Source organism: Nerophis lumbriciformis, linkage group LG21 (genome assembly GCF_033978685.3).
Source record: "Nerophis lumbriciformis linkage group LG21, RoL_Nlum_v2.1, whole genome shotgun sequence".
Taxonomy (NCBI): Eukaryota; Metazoa; Chordata; class Actinopteri; order Syngnathiformes; family Syngnathidae; genus Nerophis; species Nerophis lumbriciformis.
Window position 1 is genome coordinate 323,589 of NC_084568.2, and position 19,364 is coordinate 342,952.

The following is a 19,364-nucleotide window of genomic DNA, read 5'->3' on the forward strand; positions in this document are numbered from 1 at the left end:
ATGCATATATACATATACATACATACATATATATCTAACAAACACATACATATACGCATGTATATATACTGTACATACACACATGTATATATATATACACACACACACACATATGTATATATATATATATATACATACGTATATACGTGTGTGTCTGTCTTGAATATTGAAACATGTATGTAGATTCTACAATTTAAAACTCTAACTCTACTCTAATAGCACTTTTGCAGTTTTTTCAGCTCATTTTGCAAGTGTACACCTGAGTCATAACATGTGCTACTTGACACATGCTAACTATTAATTAACGGCTACCTCTTTTTTTTTTTTCTTTTTTTTTTTTAGTAAATCATGCAGGCTTTCTCCTTGAAGTCGTATAATTTGCTACTTGACGCTGTTGGCGGGCGTGCTACCTGTTCGCACTTCAGTTGAGCTTTTTAGCATTCATATGCAATTTCTCCCAAAATTATATATTTTAGTTTATAAAGCACATTTCATACATGAAATAAAAAGGTGAAAAAAGTGGATTTTCTCAAATGTCTGTCACTTTCCACACAGTTTGTATCTGCTGTACATTGAATAAAAGACAGGCCAATCCTGTTGTTTGTTAAACAAATTGTATTGTTTCCCTCTTTAGAGGTACTGTATGTACAGTCAATATATACTAACTACTCCACCTGCAACATAACAAATCACATTTTCACTCCCTTGAAAAGAGATGGCATTGATATAATGTTGACACTTTCAAAGTGGAATACATGAGATTTGCAAAAGGAGCAAACAAGAGCAAGGCGACAACAAAATAGCGGATATGGTCTGAGGTGAACAGACGAGTAGTGTTGTTTGTCCGTGGTGTGAGCTCACTAAAACTAAAACCTGCGCCGACTCCAACCGCTTCAACCGATCGTGACCCCAAAACCGCACTGGAACTTGTTTTTGTTGTGGTTGAGGAAGGAGCTGAGAAGCAGAGAGAGAGGCAGCGGGAGCAACTTCTTTTCTAGAGTGGCACCGACCACCCAGTTAGTGTCTACCGAACCTGAGAGAGGGAAATAATCACACTGGCCATTATTACTTATTAACGCATATTGGAAGTGAACATGTCTATTTGAGCATCACTTCAATAAGAACAGGAGCTGAAGACAGAAGTGTCAAAAATCTATTCTCAGGTGCTAAAATCATGGCATGATCATTCAAAAATAAAGATTGTTTTCTTTGGCCAAAAATAGAACGAGCACATTCTGAAAATGTGCAAATTACAAATAATCATTTTGACAAAACACTTCAAATGAGGGGGGGGGGGAAATGTGTGCGGTTTGAAAAAACACAATGAACTTAGACTTTGTCTCATCTAGAGATGTCCAATAATGGCTTTTTTGCCCATATTCCCCAACTCTTAATTACCGATTCCGATATCAACCGATACCGCTATACAAACCCCGTTTCCATATGAGTTGGGAAATTGTGTTCGATGTAAATATAAATGGAATACAATGATTTGTAAATCCTTTTCAAGCCATATTCAATTGAATATGCTACAAAGACAACATATTTGATGTTCAAACTCATAAACTTTTTTTTTTTTTTTTTGACAAATAATAATTAACTTAGAATTTCATGGCTGCAACACGTGCCAAAGTAGTTGGGAAAGGGCATGTTCACCACTGTGTTACATGGCCTTTCCTTTTAACAACACTCAGTAAAGGTTTGGGAACTGAGGAGACACATTTTTGAAGCTTCTCAGGTGGAATTCTTTGCCATTCTTGCTTGATGTACAGCTTAAGTTGTTCAACAGTCCGGGGGTCTCCGTTGTGCTATTTTAGGCTTCATAATGCGCCACACATTTTCAATGTCTGGACTACAGGCAGGCCAGTCTAGTACCCGCACTCTTTTACTATGAAGTCACGTTGATGTAACACGTGGCTTGGCATTGTCTTGCTGAAATAAGCAGGGGCGTCCATGGTAACGTTGCTTGGAAGGCAACATATGTTGCTCCAAAAGCTGTATGTACCTTTCAGCATTAATGGTGCCTTCACAGATGTGTAAGTTACCCATGCCTTGGGCACTAAATAAGTGTTTGATGAGCATTCCTCAACTTTCTCAGTCTTTTGTGCCACTTGTGCCAGCTTTTTAGAAACATGTTGCAGGGATCAAATTCCAAATGTGCTAATATTTGCTAAAAATAACAAAGTTTTCCAGTTTGAACGTTAAATATCTTGTCTTTGCAGTCTATTCAATTGAATATAAGTTGAAAAGGATTTGCAAATCATTGTATTCTGTTTTTATTTACCATTTACACAACGTGACAACTTCACTGCTTTTGGGTTTTATTTACCAAGCAACTGTACTCTTGTTGCCTCATTGTTTTCCTTCTTATTTATTTCCACGTCATCTTCATGACAACATATACAGGAGGCAACTTTCTAACTTCCAAGGAAGAATTGTTTACTCTCCACTCTTATGTTCAAAATAAAAGATGCCAAGCTTGTTTAGTACGGATGTCTGAGACTACTTTGTCAGGGCATTCAATCGGCCGCTGTTGTGTTGGCAGAGGCGTTGCTTCTTTGCACAACAATAAGCAAAACTATTTTTGTCTGTAGACGATAAATAGTTTGGATTTTGGCACCAAGGACTCAAGACGAGAGCCGACCGATCTAAGTGAAGCCTGCTCCGACGAGAGAAGAAACGTATTTAAAGACAAATTGAACGGTCCAGTTGCGACCGATTGAATGCCCGGAGAATACAGCGAGTTCACGTGAGATGCATTATTGATGGCGTACAGGAAGTAGAAAAAAAAGGCGTACTGTACCTTTAAACTGTAAATTGGCTTTAGGCATATCTAGCTGGTAGCCAAAGGACACACTGGTATCTTGCATGCGGGCACTTGCCTCAAACTCCACACCGAGCTGCAACTACAGAAAGGACAACATGAGCATCGATGACACACCGCAGGGAAATCACCATTTGGTTTTTGCCCAAATGCCACCGGTCTCAGATTTTTTCATGTCAATGTGAACAGTGCAATTCTGATATTTTTTTAAATATTATACAATATTTTTGTATAATCAATTATATTTTGACAATGACTGGAGGGTAAATGATTCTTGCCTAAATTATTTTTTGGTGTTATTTAGAAAATAATGTTGTATATTCCATGACATTTTGACAATGACTGAGGGTTCATTTATTATTACCGAAAACAATGGGTTTTTTAAACAATATTTTGTATAATCCATGATATTTTGACAATGATTGGGGGCTAAATGATTCTTTCCTAAGTTAATTTTTGGTTTTATTTAGAAAATATTTTTGTATATTCCATGATATTTTGACAATGACTGAGGGTTAAATTATTATTACCAAAATTATTTTTACAATATTTTTGTATATTCCATGACATTTTGACAATGATTGAGGGTTGAATTAATACCACCAAAAACTATGTTTTTGTTGTTATTTATTTTTACAATATTTTTGTATATTCCATGGTATTTTGACAATGATTGAGGATTGAATTAGTATTACGGAAAACAAAGTTTTGGGTTTTTTTAAACAATATTTTGTATAATCTATGATATTTTGACAATGACTAGGGGGTAAATGGTTCTTGTCAAAATTATTTTTTGGTGTTATTTTTTTACCATATTTTTGTATATTCCATGACATTTTGACAATGATTGAGGGTTGAATTATTACTACCAAAAACTATGTTTTTGTTAATTATTTTTTACAATATTTTTGTATATTCCATGATATTTTGACAAATATTGAGGGTTGAATTATAATTACGGAAAACAATGTTGTTGTTTTTTTTTTAAACAATATTTTGTATAATCTATGATATTTTGACCATGACTAGGGGGTAAATGGTTCTTGCCAAAATTATTTTTTGGTGTTATTTTTACCATATTTTTGCCTAAATTAATTTTTGGTTTTATTTAGAAAATAATTTTGTATATTCCGTGATATTTTGACAATGACTGAGGGTTAAATTATTATTACCAAAATTATTTTTGACAATATGTTTGTATATTCCATGATATTTTGACAATGACTGGGTTGAATTATTATTACGGAAAAAATGTATTTGTTTTTTTAAACTTTTTTTTTGTATAATCTATGACATTTGACTAGAGGGTAAATGATTCTTGCCTAAATTAATTTTTGGTTTTATTTAGAAAATAATGTTGTATATTCCATGACATTTTGACAATGACTGAGGGGTAAATTATTACTACCCAAATTATTTTTTAGTGTTATTTTTTATTATATTTTTGTATATTCCATTATATTTTGACAATGATTATGGGTTGAACTGTTATTACCGAAAATAATGTTGTTTTTTAAACAATATTTTGTATAATCTATGATATTTTGACAATGACTAGGGGGTAAATGTTTATTGCCTAAATACATTTTTGGTTTTATTTAGAAAATAATTTTGTATATTCCATGATATTTTGACAATGACTGAGGGTTAAATTATTATTACCAAAATTATTTTTTGGTGTTATTTTAACAATATTTTTGTATACTCCATGACATTTTGACAATGACTGAGGGTTGAATTATTACAACCAAAAAAATATGTTTTTTTTGTTATTTATTTTTCAGAATATTTTTGTATATTCCATGACATTTTGACAATGACTGAGGGTTAATTTATTATTACCGAAAACAATGGGGTTTTTTAAACAATATTTTATATAATCCATGATATTTTGACAATGATTGGGGGGTAAATGATTCTTTCCTAAGTTAATTTTTGGTTTTATTTAGAAAATATTTTTGTACATCCCATGACATTTTGACAATGATTGAGGGTTGAATTAATACTACCAAAAACGATGTTTTTGTTGTTATTTATTTTTACAATATTTTTGTATATTCCATGATATTTTGACAATGATTAAGGGTTGAATTATTATTACGGAAAACAATGTTTTGTTTTGTTTTAAACAATATTTTGTATAATCTATGATATTTTGACAATGACTAGGGGGTAAATGGTTCTTGACAAAATTATTTTTTGGTGTTATTTTTTACCATATTTTTGTATATTCCATGACATTTTGACAATGATTGAGGGTTGAATTATTACTACCAAAAACTATGTTTTTGTTGTTATTTATTTTTACAATATTTTTGTATATTCCATGATATTTTGACAATGATTGAGGGTTGAATTATTATTACGGAAAACAATGTTTTTGTTTTTTTTAAACAATATTTTGTATAATCTATGATATTTTGACCATGAGTAGGGGGTAAATGGTTCTTGCCAAAATTATTTTTTGGTGTTATTTTTACCATATTTTTGCCTAAATTAATTTTTGGTTTAATTTAGAAAATAATTGTGTATATTCCGTGATATTTTGACAATGACTGAGGGTTAAATTATTATTACCAAAATTATTTTTTACAATATTTTTGTATATTCCATGATATTTTGACAATGACTGAGGGTTGAACTATTATTACGGAAAAAATGTATTTGTTTTTTTAAACAATATTTTGTATAATCTATGATATTTGACTAGAGGGTAAATGATTCTTGCCTAAATTAATTTTTGGCTTTATTTAGAAAATAATGTTGTATATTTCATGACATTTTGACAATGACTGAGGGGTAAATTATTACTACCAAAATTATTTTTTGGTGTTATTTTTTTACTATATTTTTGTATTTTCCAGGAGATTTTGACAATGACTGGGGGTTGAATTATTATTACCAAAAACTATGTTTTTGTTGTTTTGTTTTGTTTTTTTTACAATATTTTTGTATATCCTATTATATTTTGACAATGATTATGTGTTGAACTGTTATTACCGAAAACAATGTTGTTGTTTTTTAAACAATATTTTGTATAATCTATGATATTTTGACAATGACTAGGGGGTAAATGTTTATTGCCTAAATTAATTTTTGGTTTTATTTAGAAAATAATTTTGTATACTCCATGACATTTTGACAATGACTGAGGGTTGAATTATTACAACCAAAAAACGATGTTTTTTTTGTTATTTATTTTTTACAATATTATTGTATATTCCATGCTATTTTGACAATCCGACGTATATTCAGGCTCAAAAATATAAGATTCTGGATCATCATTTGTCCCAAAGTAGTCATCATTCGCCCTCATGAAGTCTGCCATAATTAGTAGTGTTGTTGTTGAAGTACATACAAAATACATAATATTACATGTTATTATGAGTGTGCCTGTTACTACGTTATATATACACATATATACTTACAACATGTATATAAAAAGTTGATGGAGGTTTTTTAAGGGAAGATTATATCAATCAATCAATCAATCAATCAATCTTTATTTATATAGCCCTAAATCACAAGTGTCTCAAAGGGCTGCACAAGCCACAACGACATCCTCGGTACAAAGCCCACATACGGGCAAGGAAAAACTCACCCCAGTGGGACGTCGATGTGAATGACTATGACTATGACTCCTGCATTGTTAGAAGCCTCTTGCCAGCAGTTTGTTTACTATTTAGTACACACAGGACAGAGAAAGGCATATGTGTTCTTGTTGAGTTGTTTAACTGAGTTGAGTTTGAGTTCATTTGGAACTTGCATGCATACAACATGATACATCACAATTTCCACTTTCTCTATTCAACATGTTGGAAAAGGAGTAGGAAGAAGCAGAGCTTATTTAATCCTACCCCTTTTCTTTTACATAGGAGTTGCTATGTAACTGTTCTCAATTTATTCACAATATACTCCATAAGTAATAACATTATAAATAAATAAATAATAATTAGTGAAGTAAGTTATATTTCATATGGTGAGATGAGTAAGATTATTTAGAAAATGAATGGATGGATGACATAAATTCAGAATGTTTATCTTCTTACACTTTTAAGTTTGAAGAGTTTCTTGAAGTGGATCATATTAGTACATTGTTTGATTTCTTTGCTGAATCCATTCCATCATTTAATTCCACATACTGATATACTGAAGGTCTTAAGTGTTGTACGTGCGTACAAATGTTTTAAATTACAATTTTCTCTCAGGTTATATTTCTCCTCTTTTGTTGAGAAGAATTGTTGTATATTCTTGGGTAGCAAGTTATAGTTTGCTTTGTGCATCATTTTAGCTGTTTGCAAATTCACTATGTCGTGGAATTTCAGTATTTTTGATTGAATAAATAAAGGATTTGAATGTTCTCTATATCCAACATTTTGTATTATTAGTACTGATCTTTTATGTGACACCGTTAGTGAATGAAGTGTACTTTTGTAGTTATTTCCCCATATTTCTACACAGTAACTCAGATATGTAACACTAGTGAGCAGTAGAGAATATGAAGTGATTTTTGGTCTAGAACATGTTTTGCTTTATTCATTATTGACGTGTTTCTTGCTACTTCGTGTTGTATATTTTTATATTAGTTTTCCAGTTCATTTTATCATCAATCATTACAATTAGAAATGTGGTTTCATTTACTCTTTCAGTTTGGATTCCGTCTATTTGCATTTGTGTTTGACTTTCCCTTCTACTGTCACAAAAATCTGCTTCATGACAGTGCAAAATTAATTCAGAAGAGGTTTTGACAAAAAAAAACCGGGCCCACGACCTCGCAGTGGAAATTGACGGCACTGACCTACCTGCTCGTTGGCTTTGTGGTAGTAGGAGGCGTGAGCGCCCGCCGAGCCCAGCGTCAGCGTGGCGATGTAGTTGGTGCCTGCGTTGAAAAGGTCACAAGTTCAAGACAAAGCTCCTCATGTGACAGTGCTTTCCATAGACAAGTAGACGCAGCATGGAGCGCTGCTGCCTACTGGCGCTGACAAGACGCGGGGCCGCCATCTTGGAGTGGTGATCCGCTCCACTCATTTGGCAGGAGCAATGAACTGTCAGCGCATTTAATTCATTTTACCTCACTGAATACCACTGATTTTCACACGCTTTTTTTGTCATACATTGTAGCTATGATAAAGGACACATGTTTTATTATTCATAGTTTGCTTAACAGTAACAGAATATTCTTATATGCTATAAGTGACCAGACGTCCGAGATCAAAACTGGGAATATAATCCCAGAGAAGGGTCAGCTATTTTTAAATTGAAGAAACAATATGATTAGGTTATATATACATGCGTATATCCTACATAAACAATGTATCAATACATTAGATATCTATCTATATATCTTAGGGTCCTATAGACTGTATCAGAGTTGATTCTGTCTTGACACTTTGTATTGATATTTTCTATTACATTCTTCCCTTAAATGATCATGTTTACACTGATTGTTTTATATGTATTTTTTATGTAGGTCGCTTTGGATAAAAGCGTCTGCCAAATACTTCAACATAAACATATATAAACACCTGAACGTCTTTATATCAGCTAAAACCACCAATCTGTTTCACTGGATTCAGAATAAAACCAAATTCTGTCTTACCCAACAATGTTAGTATTTGAATATTGTTACTTGAAGACTTATTTCTGGTTACAATTATACTGTTAAGAAAGTATTGTCTTATACTTTGCCTAAAATGAGAATGCATCATAATCAGTGGCAGCTCGTGAATTTTGTTTTAGGTGGGGCTGAAAGTTTGTAAACCAAACCCCTGTAGGGGCGTCATCCTCCCCCAGAAGATTTCTTTGTGATTTTCACATACAAATGAAGCATTCTGGTGCATTCTGACAAAATAATGAAGACAAAATAGAACATGTCATATATGTAATGTCATACAATATGGTAATATTATTTTCACAAAATACAACCAATAGTACGTTAATGTTAAATCTTACTTGTGAAAAGTAATCCCCCGATTCCTATTTTCAACAGTCCGCTCATTTGAGCAGGAAAACGCTGAACACCATCTTTGTTTTCTATCTGTCACCTGTCAGTTTCGGCTGCTCACCGGCTCCTCATCACCACTTCAAGATGGCGGCCCAATTTCTCGCCTCACAGCAGCCAATGCTGCGTCTACTTATAAGATGTCTACGGTGCTTTCCTCACCTGTGTACCTGCCGACTAGAGACATCACAGCGCCCTCCTCTGACGGCCTGCGGTGGTACACCAGCTCCCCTCCCAGAGCCAGAGCAGGTGAGATGGACTGGAGGTAATGTGTGATCACCACTCCTATATGGAGACACGTTGAGTTGAGGGAATATTGACTTACATTTTTTCTTTCAAAAAGCTGACCTACCGGAGCCGACGAGCATGTCGGGATTTCCGAGCGTGACGGTTGCGGTAAAATCTTTCCCCTTGAACTCGGCGTCGCCTTGCCAGTTGACGAACTTATGCTGCTGTGTCTGATGACGGCAACGTTTGAAATCAACCCGGCCATTTTGGACTTGACATACATACGTACCTGTAAGGCCACTTTGGAACGTATCCTGCTGCTGATCTGGTGGATGACCTGAGCGTTGAGGCTGCCCACGTTGTCCATGTCTCCCACCATGACTGGGAAAAACTGAGCACACCCTTTTCATAGTTCTAACATTTCTCTAACACAGGAAACAAAAACTTAAGGGTGATTATTGGAATCATTTAGCGCGGCCTGTGTCGGGACGATGCGATAGTAACAGTGATGTGAGGCTTGACATAGTCATTCATTAGGTCAGTGTTTTTCAACCACTGTGCCGTGAGATACAGTGTGGTGTGCCGAGGGGTGTATTTTGTAGCGTCCCGGAAGAGTTAGTGTTGCAAAGGGTTCTGGGTATTTGTTCTGTTGTGTTTATGTTGTGTTACGGTGCGGATGTTCTCCCGAAATGTGTTTGTCATTCTTGCTTGGTGTGGATTCACAGTGTGGCGTATATTTCTAACAGTGTTAAAGTTGTTTATACGGCCACCCTCAGTGTAACCTGTGTCGCTGTTGATCAAGTATGCGTTGCATTCACGTGTGTGTGCGTGCAGAAGCCGCACATATCTTGTGACTGGGCCGGCACGTTGTTAGAATGGATGACAAGCAGACGTGACGACAACTAGTAGAGGATGTTAAAGGCAGTGCCCTTAAGGCACACCCCCAAGACTGTGGTCCGGGTGGACTACGAGGTATAATGACTGATGAACACCTTTGTTCGATAATGAAGGTTGCCTCAGCTCAAAGCCTGAGCCCCCGACAAGTAAAGAAAACGCATTGAATGAGAAGGTGTGTCCAAACTTTTGGCCTGTACTGTATGCATATAAAAAGTAGTGGTTCTTAGATTGAACTTTGCGGAACCTCTCAGAGAACAAATTCCTCTATTAAAGACACGTCAAAAATGACACCTGGTCCGGGTGGACTACGAGATATAATGACTGATGAACACCTTTGTTCGATAATGAAGGTTGCCTCAGCTCAAAGCCTGAGCCCCGACATTAATGAACTAGCATCCAAGAAAAGATGTCAGGTATCTGGCTTGGACACATCAGATTAGATCAGTGTGTTGCAAACTGAGCACTTTAAAGTCCTGAATGGTTGCTTTATTCATTGTTATTTTATTTTCAAATTTATTAGCCTGTGGAAAAAGTTAATGTTGATATTTACCTCAGAAGGCTGCAAATAGAAAAGAGGCATTACATTTTTATATAAATTGTATTTTATATGCCATTGATATTTTTTAATTATTATTATTTGAAACTGTATTTTGCATGTCACTATAAAGTTCTATAAGCCTTGCTTGTTCAATATTCAATGCAAAACTTGTTTGGGTCCCTATTAAAAGGTTCATTTGTTCAACCTTGGCCCGCGGCTTTGTTCACTTTTACATTTTGGCCCACTCTGTATTTGAGTTTGACACCCCTGGTCTATATATATTTATATATAGTCTGATTATGGTCTATACAAAAAGTGCACTTTAATCGAGTGTTGTTTTGATATGTCATCTTAGTGACATCATGCACAAAAGTGCACTAATAGCTTGTTTTAAAATGTCTCTGACAATCTTGCACTTTCTGTTTGGAAACTACATGAATGTTTGTGCCACTGCTTAATAACTCTTTAATAAATACACTTTTGCTAAAAGTAGCATATATTAATGCAGTATGAAGAAGAATGTTTTAATGTAGACACACAGAATCATCATACTGCTGTCATTATATGCATCAAGTGTTCATTCAAGGCTAAGGCAAAATATGGAGATATATATATCGTGTGTTGTGACACGGCCTAAAAATATCGAGATATTAATAAAAGGCCGTATCGCCCAGCCCTAGTATCAATAATGCTGTTTGTCTTAACACTGCCATTGAGTCACCTAAGCTATTTAACATTAAAGACAGTACAACCCTCACATTTTAGCAACCATGTGATTTTGTCCTCTCATAGGACAATTACAAGATGCATTTTGGATATAAATGAGGACTTTTTGGCAATGTATGTCTCCTCTATGAACCGCAGCATATACTGCAATCAAACTGGTGATATTTAAGTACTAAAATATCCACAGCATTGATCAGGGAAAAAAAGTATAATACTCCAATATTAAAATAAAAAAAGACAGTACAATAAAAGGTAAAAAAGGTACCTCTGCTGGACCCGTCTGCTTGACTCCAATGTATGTGGCTCCAAAGCGGTAGCTGGAATCCCCCAAAGTGCTCAGCAGCACAGTGTGATTCACCTGCATTTTTACATGAAAGAAATGACCTTTTGAATGAAACTCAGTGCCACAGTAGTAATACACTATCAGAAAAGTGCTTTCATCACATATTTACTGAGGTATCACTTTAAACAATGTAGTATCAGGTTGTGAATTTATTACCCTATTTTCCAGACCATAGGGCGCACCGGATTATAAGGCGCACTGCTGATGAGCGGGTCTATCTTTGATATATATATACGGCGCATCGGATTATAGGATGCATTAAATGAGTAATATTATTATTAAAAAAAAATTCTAAATGTCAAACACTTCCTTGTGGTCTACATAACATGTAATGGTGCTATGGCGTCACATTAGTGCCAAAAATCCGAGCGCATAAAAACTGTTATCGCGCGCCGATTCTCCACTTCGTGCGCGCGCGCGACACCCTTTTGCGCGCGCGTGGTGACTTTTTGTGCGCGCGCGGTGCCTTTTTGCGCGCGGTGCCCTTCTGCGCGCGCCACGCCTTTCTGCGCGCTCTCTGTGGACTCCTGGCATCTCTCCTCGCGCTGTCATGTTTCTTTTTGGCACTTTGGGGGCGGGTATGCTTAGACGGCCCCTCCTTTCTGATTGGCTGTGAGCATTTTTCATATGACCAATCATTTTCCAGTGTAGCAACGTTGTAGCCATCTTACCTGGGACATCTAGCCTCAATCATTACATTGATGTCAATGGTACATGTACTAATTACATTACCATAACTTGCTCGATTTTCCACCACTTTACAAATGGTTTGTGTTGTTACAAATCTTATTACATGTAGATATGACATAGGATGCTGTACCTGTTGAAATGACCTCTTTCGCTTAATTGTGCAACATAGTTGTGTAGGGTCAGTATTAGTCAGTTCTCTGATTATTTTAAACTGTTTCAGAATACATTATTAAAAGCTATTTTTAACATTTTAAAAACAAAATTCAAAGATGATTTCATTAATTTTATGGCTGAATCAAAAGAAATTCCATAAATTAGAAAACAAATGTTCAAGAAGAAGTGAAAATATAAAATAATGTTTTTGCTGGTGGACCAGTTCTGGCTGAAAGATGTGATTATGGTGTTTGTTGTCTTATTATTTATTTGGCTCACATTTTGTATTACCCTGTATTGTGTTTATGTGCTATGAAATAACCTTCATCAGCGCGCGACATGTTTTTATCCACTTCTTCCTCCGTAAATCTTCATACATATTGACGATGACCCGCCCTGCTATACTTCTGATTGGCTCTGAGCATTTTTCAACGTTTTTCGCCTGACCAATCAGAAAGAAGGGGCCGTCCAAGCATACCCGCCCCCAAAGTGCCAAAAAGAAACATGACAGCGCGAGGAGAGATGCCAGGAGTACACAGAGAGCGCGCAGAAAGGCGTCGCGCGCGCGCAAAAGGGTGTCGCGCACGCGCACGAAGTGGAGAATCAGCGCGCAATAACAGTTTTTATGCGCTCGGATTTTTGGCACTAATGTGACGCCATATGGTGGTTCTTTGGTCAAAATGTTGCATAGATGATGTTTTACACATCATCTTCAAGTCGCTTTCTGACAGTCGCTTCAGGATGCGCCGTTTTGTGGGCGGTCTTATTTACGTGGCTCAATTTCGACAGCGTCTTCTCCCCGTCATCTTTGTTGTAGCGGTGTAGCGTGCAAGGACGGGAGTGGAAGAAGTGTCAAAAGATGGAGCTAACTGTTTTAATGACATTCACACTTTACTTCAATCAATAACGGAGCAGCATCTCCTCATCCGGAAACAACAACGTCGGAAATTAAATTAAACCGTCCGACCGGAACTCTCTAATAACTAAAGTTCCTTGGGTGAATAATGTAAACTCACTACACCGGTATGTTTTAGCGCTTTCATGGTGAGTTTACTGACAGATTATAAGTAAGAACTTTACACTACTTTATATTTGGAAGAGTGGCCGTGCGCGACCCGAGGGTCCCTGGTTCAATCCCCACCTAGTACCAACCTCGTCATGTCCGTTGTGTCCTGAGCAAGACACTTCACCCTTGCTCCTGATGGGTGCTGGTTAGCGCCTTGCATGGCAGCTCCCTCCATCAGTGTGTGAATGTGTGTGTGAATGGGTAAATGTGGAAGTAGTGTCAAAGCGCTTTGAGTACCTTGAAGGTAGAAAAGCGCTATACAAGTACAACCCATTTATCATTTATATTAGAAATGGCAACAGTGGAGGATGAATGTCCCATAACAAGAAGATAGAGAAAAAGAAGAAGCTTATCGACTACGATGTCAGCACGGACTACAAAGGCGGACAGGAGCAAATTTTCAGGACTTATGCAGATCCCAAATACAGATCAGCAGCTACCAAAAGGTAAGAAAAGTTGCTTGTGCTTAATATTGCGAAACAAAACGGCAGATAATGTCTTACCTTATACACACACCATAATAATACTCCTATGTTGAAGCACAGTACAATCCATCAAGCGGTGCGGCTTCATAGCTTACCAAAGTCCTACTAAAACATTTTGATAGATTTTTGAGCGCCGTGTGTAATGTTCTATATTTTCAATGGAACATATAACATGTTGGTGTTGTTTACTTGAGTCATATCGCAGTCTACACGTATCTCTTATGTGTGACTGCCATCTACTGGTCAAACCATGTACCAAATAAAATTGTTTCGAGGTCGGTACGCAAAACCAGAATTATTACGTACATTAGGCGCACTGTCGAGTTTTCAGAAAAAAAAAAGGATTTTAAGTGCACCTTATAGTCCGGAAAATACGGTATGTTCTTGTTGACAGTAAATTGACAGCACCTCTGCTGGTTGCAGCTGAATACTGCACTCTAGAGGTATCAGCAGATCTAATTAAAGCTTTTTAACGCCACCAAAAGCAAATTAAATGCCCATTTCTTATTGCAGATGGTTATTATATATTGTCAAAAGCTTACAAGTGTCTGTGTAGACACAATTGTACACATTTGACAATGATAACCTTGAATATTTGAAAAGTTTACATGAACTATTACTCTCTGTTAAATAAGAATTGGCTCACAAGACTGTATAATCGAAGAATGTATTTGTATTTATTTTTCTGTAGTGGTGGCAGCAGCTGCCAGTTGTGGTGGCATCACGCTGACAGCAAAAGCTTGCCAAAAACATTTGGCAGCGTTAACTCCTGCCTGCCTTCAATCGCCGACTTGCGATTAGTGAATACTTGTTAAATAAAACCTCTGTCTTGTTTGTAATTAATATTTAGGCCTTATGTGCTATTATATTTTAATGCTGATCATTATGGTGGTACTTGGAAAGACAGGAGTTTTCTGAGGTGGTACTTGTTGAAAGAAGCTTGAGAACCACTGCTATAGAGACATTGTTATTGTAAGTGCTAACACCAAGGAACTACAAACCCCAAAATCAGTGATACATCTGTAAGTGCAAGTTAAAACTCTACTATGCAAAGCAAAAGCCGTTTATCAACAACACCCAGAAACGCTGCTGGCTTTGCTGGGCCTGAGCTCATCTAAGATGGACTGATGCAAAGTGGAAAAGTGTTCTGTTGTCTGACGAGTCCACATTTCAAATTGTTTTTGGAAACTGTGGACGTCGTGTCCTGCGGACCAAAGAGGAAAAGAACCCTCCGGATTGTTCTAGGCGCAAAGTTCAAAAGCCAGCATTTGTGATGGTATGGGGGTGTATTAGTGGCCAAGACATGGGTAACTTACACATCTGTGAAGGCACCATTAATGCTGAAAGGTACATACAGCTTTTGGAGCAACATATGTTGCCATCCAAGCAACGTTATCATGGACGCCCCTGCTTATTTCAGCAAGACAATGCCAAGCCACGTGTTACAACAGTGTGGCTTCATAGTAAAAGAGTGCGGGTACCAGACTGGCCTGCCTGTAATCCAGACCTGCCTCCCATTGAAAATGTGTGGCGCATTATGAAGCCTAAAATAGCACAACGGAGACCCCCGGACTGTTGAACAACTTAAGCTGTACATCAAGCAAGAATGGGAAATAATTCCACCTGAGCTTCAAAATTGTGTCTCCTCAGTTCCCAAACGTTTACTGAGGGTTGTTAAAAGGAAAGGCCATGTAACAGTGGTTAAAATGCCCCTGTGACAACTTTTTTGCAATGTGTTGCTGCCATTAAATTCTAAGTTAATGATTATTTGCCAAAAAAAAATAATTGTTTCTCAGTTGGAACATTAAATATCTTGTCTTTGCAGTCTATTCAATTGAATATAAGCTGAAAATCATTGCATTCGGTTTTTATTTGCGAATTACACAACCTGCCAACTTCACCGGTTTTGGGTTTTGTACTTTTCTGGCGTCATTAGACGCCTCATACTGGCAGTTTTGTACCGTTTGAAACTCACAGCAATAGGAAATTTGCGTGGTCTTGTTTTACATGTTGATGATAAGCATTTTTCCTTTAAAAATCCATTAATTCCTAATGACTAGAACTAATATGAAAAGTTATCTAACCAACCTGGAAGTGGTTACTAAGTCCCTTGTTAACGACGAGCCTGACGCCGTCCATCTGCATGGGAAACACCTCTGTGGAGGAAAGATGCAGGGCATGTGACAAGCGGGAAAAACAACAAAAAACGGAAATAATTGTAATTTACCTTTGCACTTGCGGTGACATTCATCAAATGTACCAGGATTGGGTAGAGCACTTTCCTCTTCCTGTGGCGGCACTGGACTCACCCCAGTTGAGGGTGATACCGGGGACACTGAAGGCATCCCAAAACCTGATGGTACTGTCAACATAGGTGGAGCCACGCCTGGTGATGGTGGCTGTGGGCTGGGGGAGCTGGCAGCCAAAACACTCCCCATTCTGCAAGGCGAGCATAGAGTCATTGGATGAATGAAAACATCCTAAATTATAACTACGCCATCAACACAGTTCATTGGTAAACATTAGGCTTTATAAATACATTGGTCATACGGTTGATTTAAGTTTATTTCAAACATGTATACCATTTCACTATGAAACATCACATATTTTCATTTTTCTTTACGTGTCCGAAAAGGAGTAGGAAGAAGCAGAATAATTGTATCTAAGTTATCACAAAACTTTGTGTTTCAACAAGTTCCCGGTGAGCAGACAAAAGCTGTCTTTAATCCTACCAAGCAGAAGGCTCGTAAAACTCCACTGCGTAGGATGGGAAGCAACATGAAGGGGTTCTGTTTCTTTCATGTATTGTAATCAACAGAAAGATATTGTCTTGACCCGAGATCTACAAAGCGAAGAGGAAGCAGGACCACACTCCCCTCCAGGCACCGCTTTTTTGAACTGTTTTAATCAAAGGCTGGTTACGACCCCCGTCCCTTAGAAACAGCTGTTGCCATGTAATCAGGTAAAGTCCAAATAAAAGAGGAGGCGTACAATCTTTCGCCAGAGCGTGGTGAGACTTTACAAGAGTGCAGTCCGGACGTCTCTCCTCAATTGAGCCAAATTTAATTCTGTCTCTGTTTAATTCCTTGCTTCTTGTCTTGTTTAATAGATGTCAATCAGTGTTTGAACCTGACATCTTCTCTGCATCATAGCAGTTCCAGTAACAACACATGTTCACTTTCTGATCTTCATTTGTAAATAAATTACATCAATTCATTCTGAATACAAATAGTTATTTACAAAAATAGTTAAGTCATTTTAAACTTTGGAATTGTTTCTATAGTTTGAAAACATCCAGCGGGTCGCATTGAAGTGTTTATTATATTGTGATATTCCCCCAGGTAGCCCAGTTAACTGATGCACAAAAAATAGCAACCACTATTATCTTGTTTACATAAAAATATAAAAAAGTAGTGTAATGGACTGTTTAAATGCTGTTTTGCAAGACCCGTGTCACGTGACTTCAAACTTGACACCTCATTGGCTGCTTGTGAGACAGGCTCGTTTGCTTCAGCATTCATTTACCAAAAAGTGAATCATGTTTTTTGAAGCAGCACATTTTTCGACACCGAATTTTTTTTTTTTTACACTGAATTTTAAAACACCGAATCTATCTTCAATTAAATTGTCAGCATAACTTGATGCAAAAAAAAAATTAAAAATTCACAAAATTTAGATACATAAATTCACTGTCAAAAAAAAAGCGTTCGTATTAATAAAGTGGTAACATTTCCTAAATATAATAAACAATATGATAGGTAAAAGGGCATTTATGAATTGCAAAATGAATGCAAGAAGACATTTTGAGATATGTACTATATAAATCCCATTTCAATGGACAGTTAAACTCGTTTATCTACACCAGCCGCTATGTGCTAAGTTAAATCTTTAAAAACAATTCTGTGGCTAAAACAAAGAGTTTATCGGTCAACCACTCAGTTAAAAAAAGCGAATATAATACAAAAGCAGACAATAGGAGAGAAGGAAGGATACTCACGTTGTGAAGATGAGAGGACGATGTGACCGGAAGTGAATTCTTAGTAGTACCGGCAAGGACTGTACGTCTAAGCCCGTTTTTGATTGGATGACAGGTTCAGAGTCCTCGAAGGTGATTGGTGCAAAAAGCCATCATGGTTGTGACGTCCTCTCATTCCGAGAGCGTCATTGGCTTAGAGTAACACTGCCGTTGGGAGTAGGCGGGGCCATTGTGATAAGCAGTTATTTCATTACGGCATGATTACAAAAGTTATTTATTGCTGCCCTAAATAATTATTGTGAAAGACGTGGAAATAAAGAGAAAATTCATTTGGTTTCACATAAACACTGCGCTTGTAACGAAGTAAGCAATATGGTTCGGCAAAATATTGAGAATGTCAAGGACAAATGCAGGCAGGTGTAAATGCAACAGTGCTACCTGTCGGCCTTCCATGGCACTACACACACACATACATACAATAGTGGTCAAAAGTTGACATACACTTGTTACAGTTCAAGTACCCATGATTGTCACACACACACACACACACACACACACACTAGGTGTGGCGAAATTATTCTCTGCATTTGACCCATCACCCTTGATCATTCCCCTGGGAGGTGAGGGGAGCAGTGAGCAGCAGCGGTGGCCGCGCTCCGGAATAATTTTTGGTGATTTAACCCCCAATTCCAACCCTTGATGCTGAATGGCTGTCTTGAGTTTCCAATCATTTCTACAACTCTTAATTGTTTGTGATGTAGTGATTGGAGCACATACTTGTTGATCACAAAAAACATTCATGAAGTTTGCTTCTTTTATGAATTTATTATGGCTCTACTGAAAATGTGCTGGGTCAAAAGTATACATACAGCAATGTTAATATTTGCTTACATGTCCCTTGGCAAGTTTACCTACAATTTTGGTAGCCATCCACAAGCTTCTGCTTGAATTTTTGACCACTCCTCTTGACAAAATTGGTGCAGTTCAGCTAAATGTGTTGGTTTTTCTGACATGGACTTGTTTCTTCAGCATTGTCCACACGTTTAAGCCTGGACTTTTGGGAAGGCCATTCTAAAACCTTTGTTCTAGCCTGATTTCGCCATTCCTTTACCACTTTTGACGTCATTGTCCTGTTGGAACACCCAACTGCGCCCAAGACCCAACCTCCAGCCTGATTTTAGCTTGTCCTGAAGAATTTGGAGGTAATCCTCCTTTTTCATTGTCCCATTTACTCTCTGTAAAGCACCAGTTCTATTGGCAGCAAAACAGGCCCAGAGCATAATACTATCACCACCATGCTTGACGGTAGGAGTGGTGTTCCTGGGATTAAAGGCCCCACCTTCTCTCCTCCAAACATATTGCTGGGTATTGTGGCCAAACAGCTCCATTTTTGTTTCATCTGACATCACATGGACAAAGATAAGACCTTCTGGAGGA

General features: G+C 37.1%; 1 protein-coding gene across 1 annotated transcript in view; it reads right to left on the bottom strand.

The window, feature by feature from the left end:
- tomm40l (translocase of outer mitochondrial membrane 40 homolog, like) overlaps window positions 1-18,007 on the bottom strand; it is a 30,048-nt gene extending 12,041 nt beyond the window's left edge. The window contains exons 1-9 of the mRNA XM_061983290.1: window positions 17,949-18,007; window positions 16,179-16,390; window positions 16,040-16,107; window positions 11,480-11,572; window positions 9,343-9,444; window positions 9,178-9,283; window positions 8,988-9,110; window positions 7,627-7,703; window positions 2,804-2,906 (exon numbers count right to left, since the gene is read on the bottom strand). Coding sequence (XP_061839274.1) covers window positions 2,804-2,906; window positions 7,627-7,703; window positions 8,988-9,110; window positions 9,178-9,283; window positions 9,343-9,444; window positions 11,480-11,572; window positions 16,040-16,107; window positions 16,179-16,389 — 883 coding nt within the window. The 5' untranslated portion in view covers window position 16,390; window positions 17,949-18,007. The remainder of the gene's footprint in view (window positions 1-2,803; window positions 2,907-7,626; window positions 7,704-8,987; window positions 9,111-9,177; window positions 9,284-9,342; window positions 9,445-11,479; window positions 11,573-16,039; window positions 16,108-16,178; window positions 16,391-17,948) is intronic.
- Window positions 18,008-19,364: the final 1,357 nt, after the last annotated feature.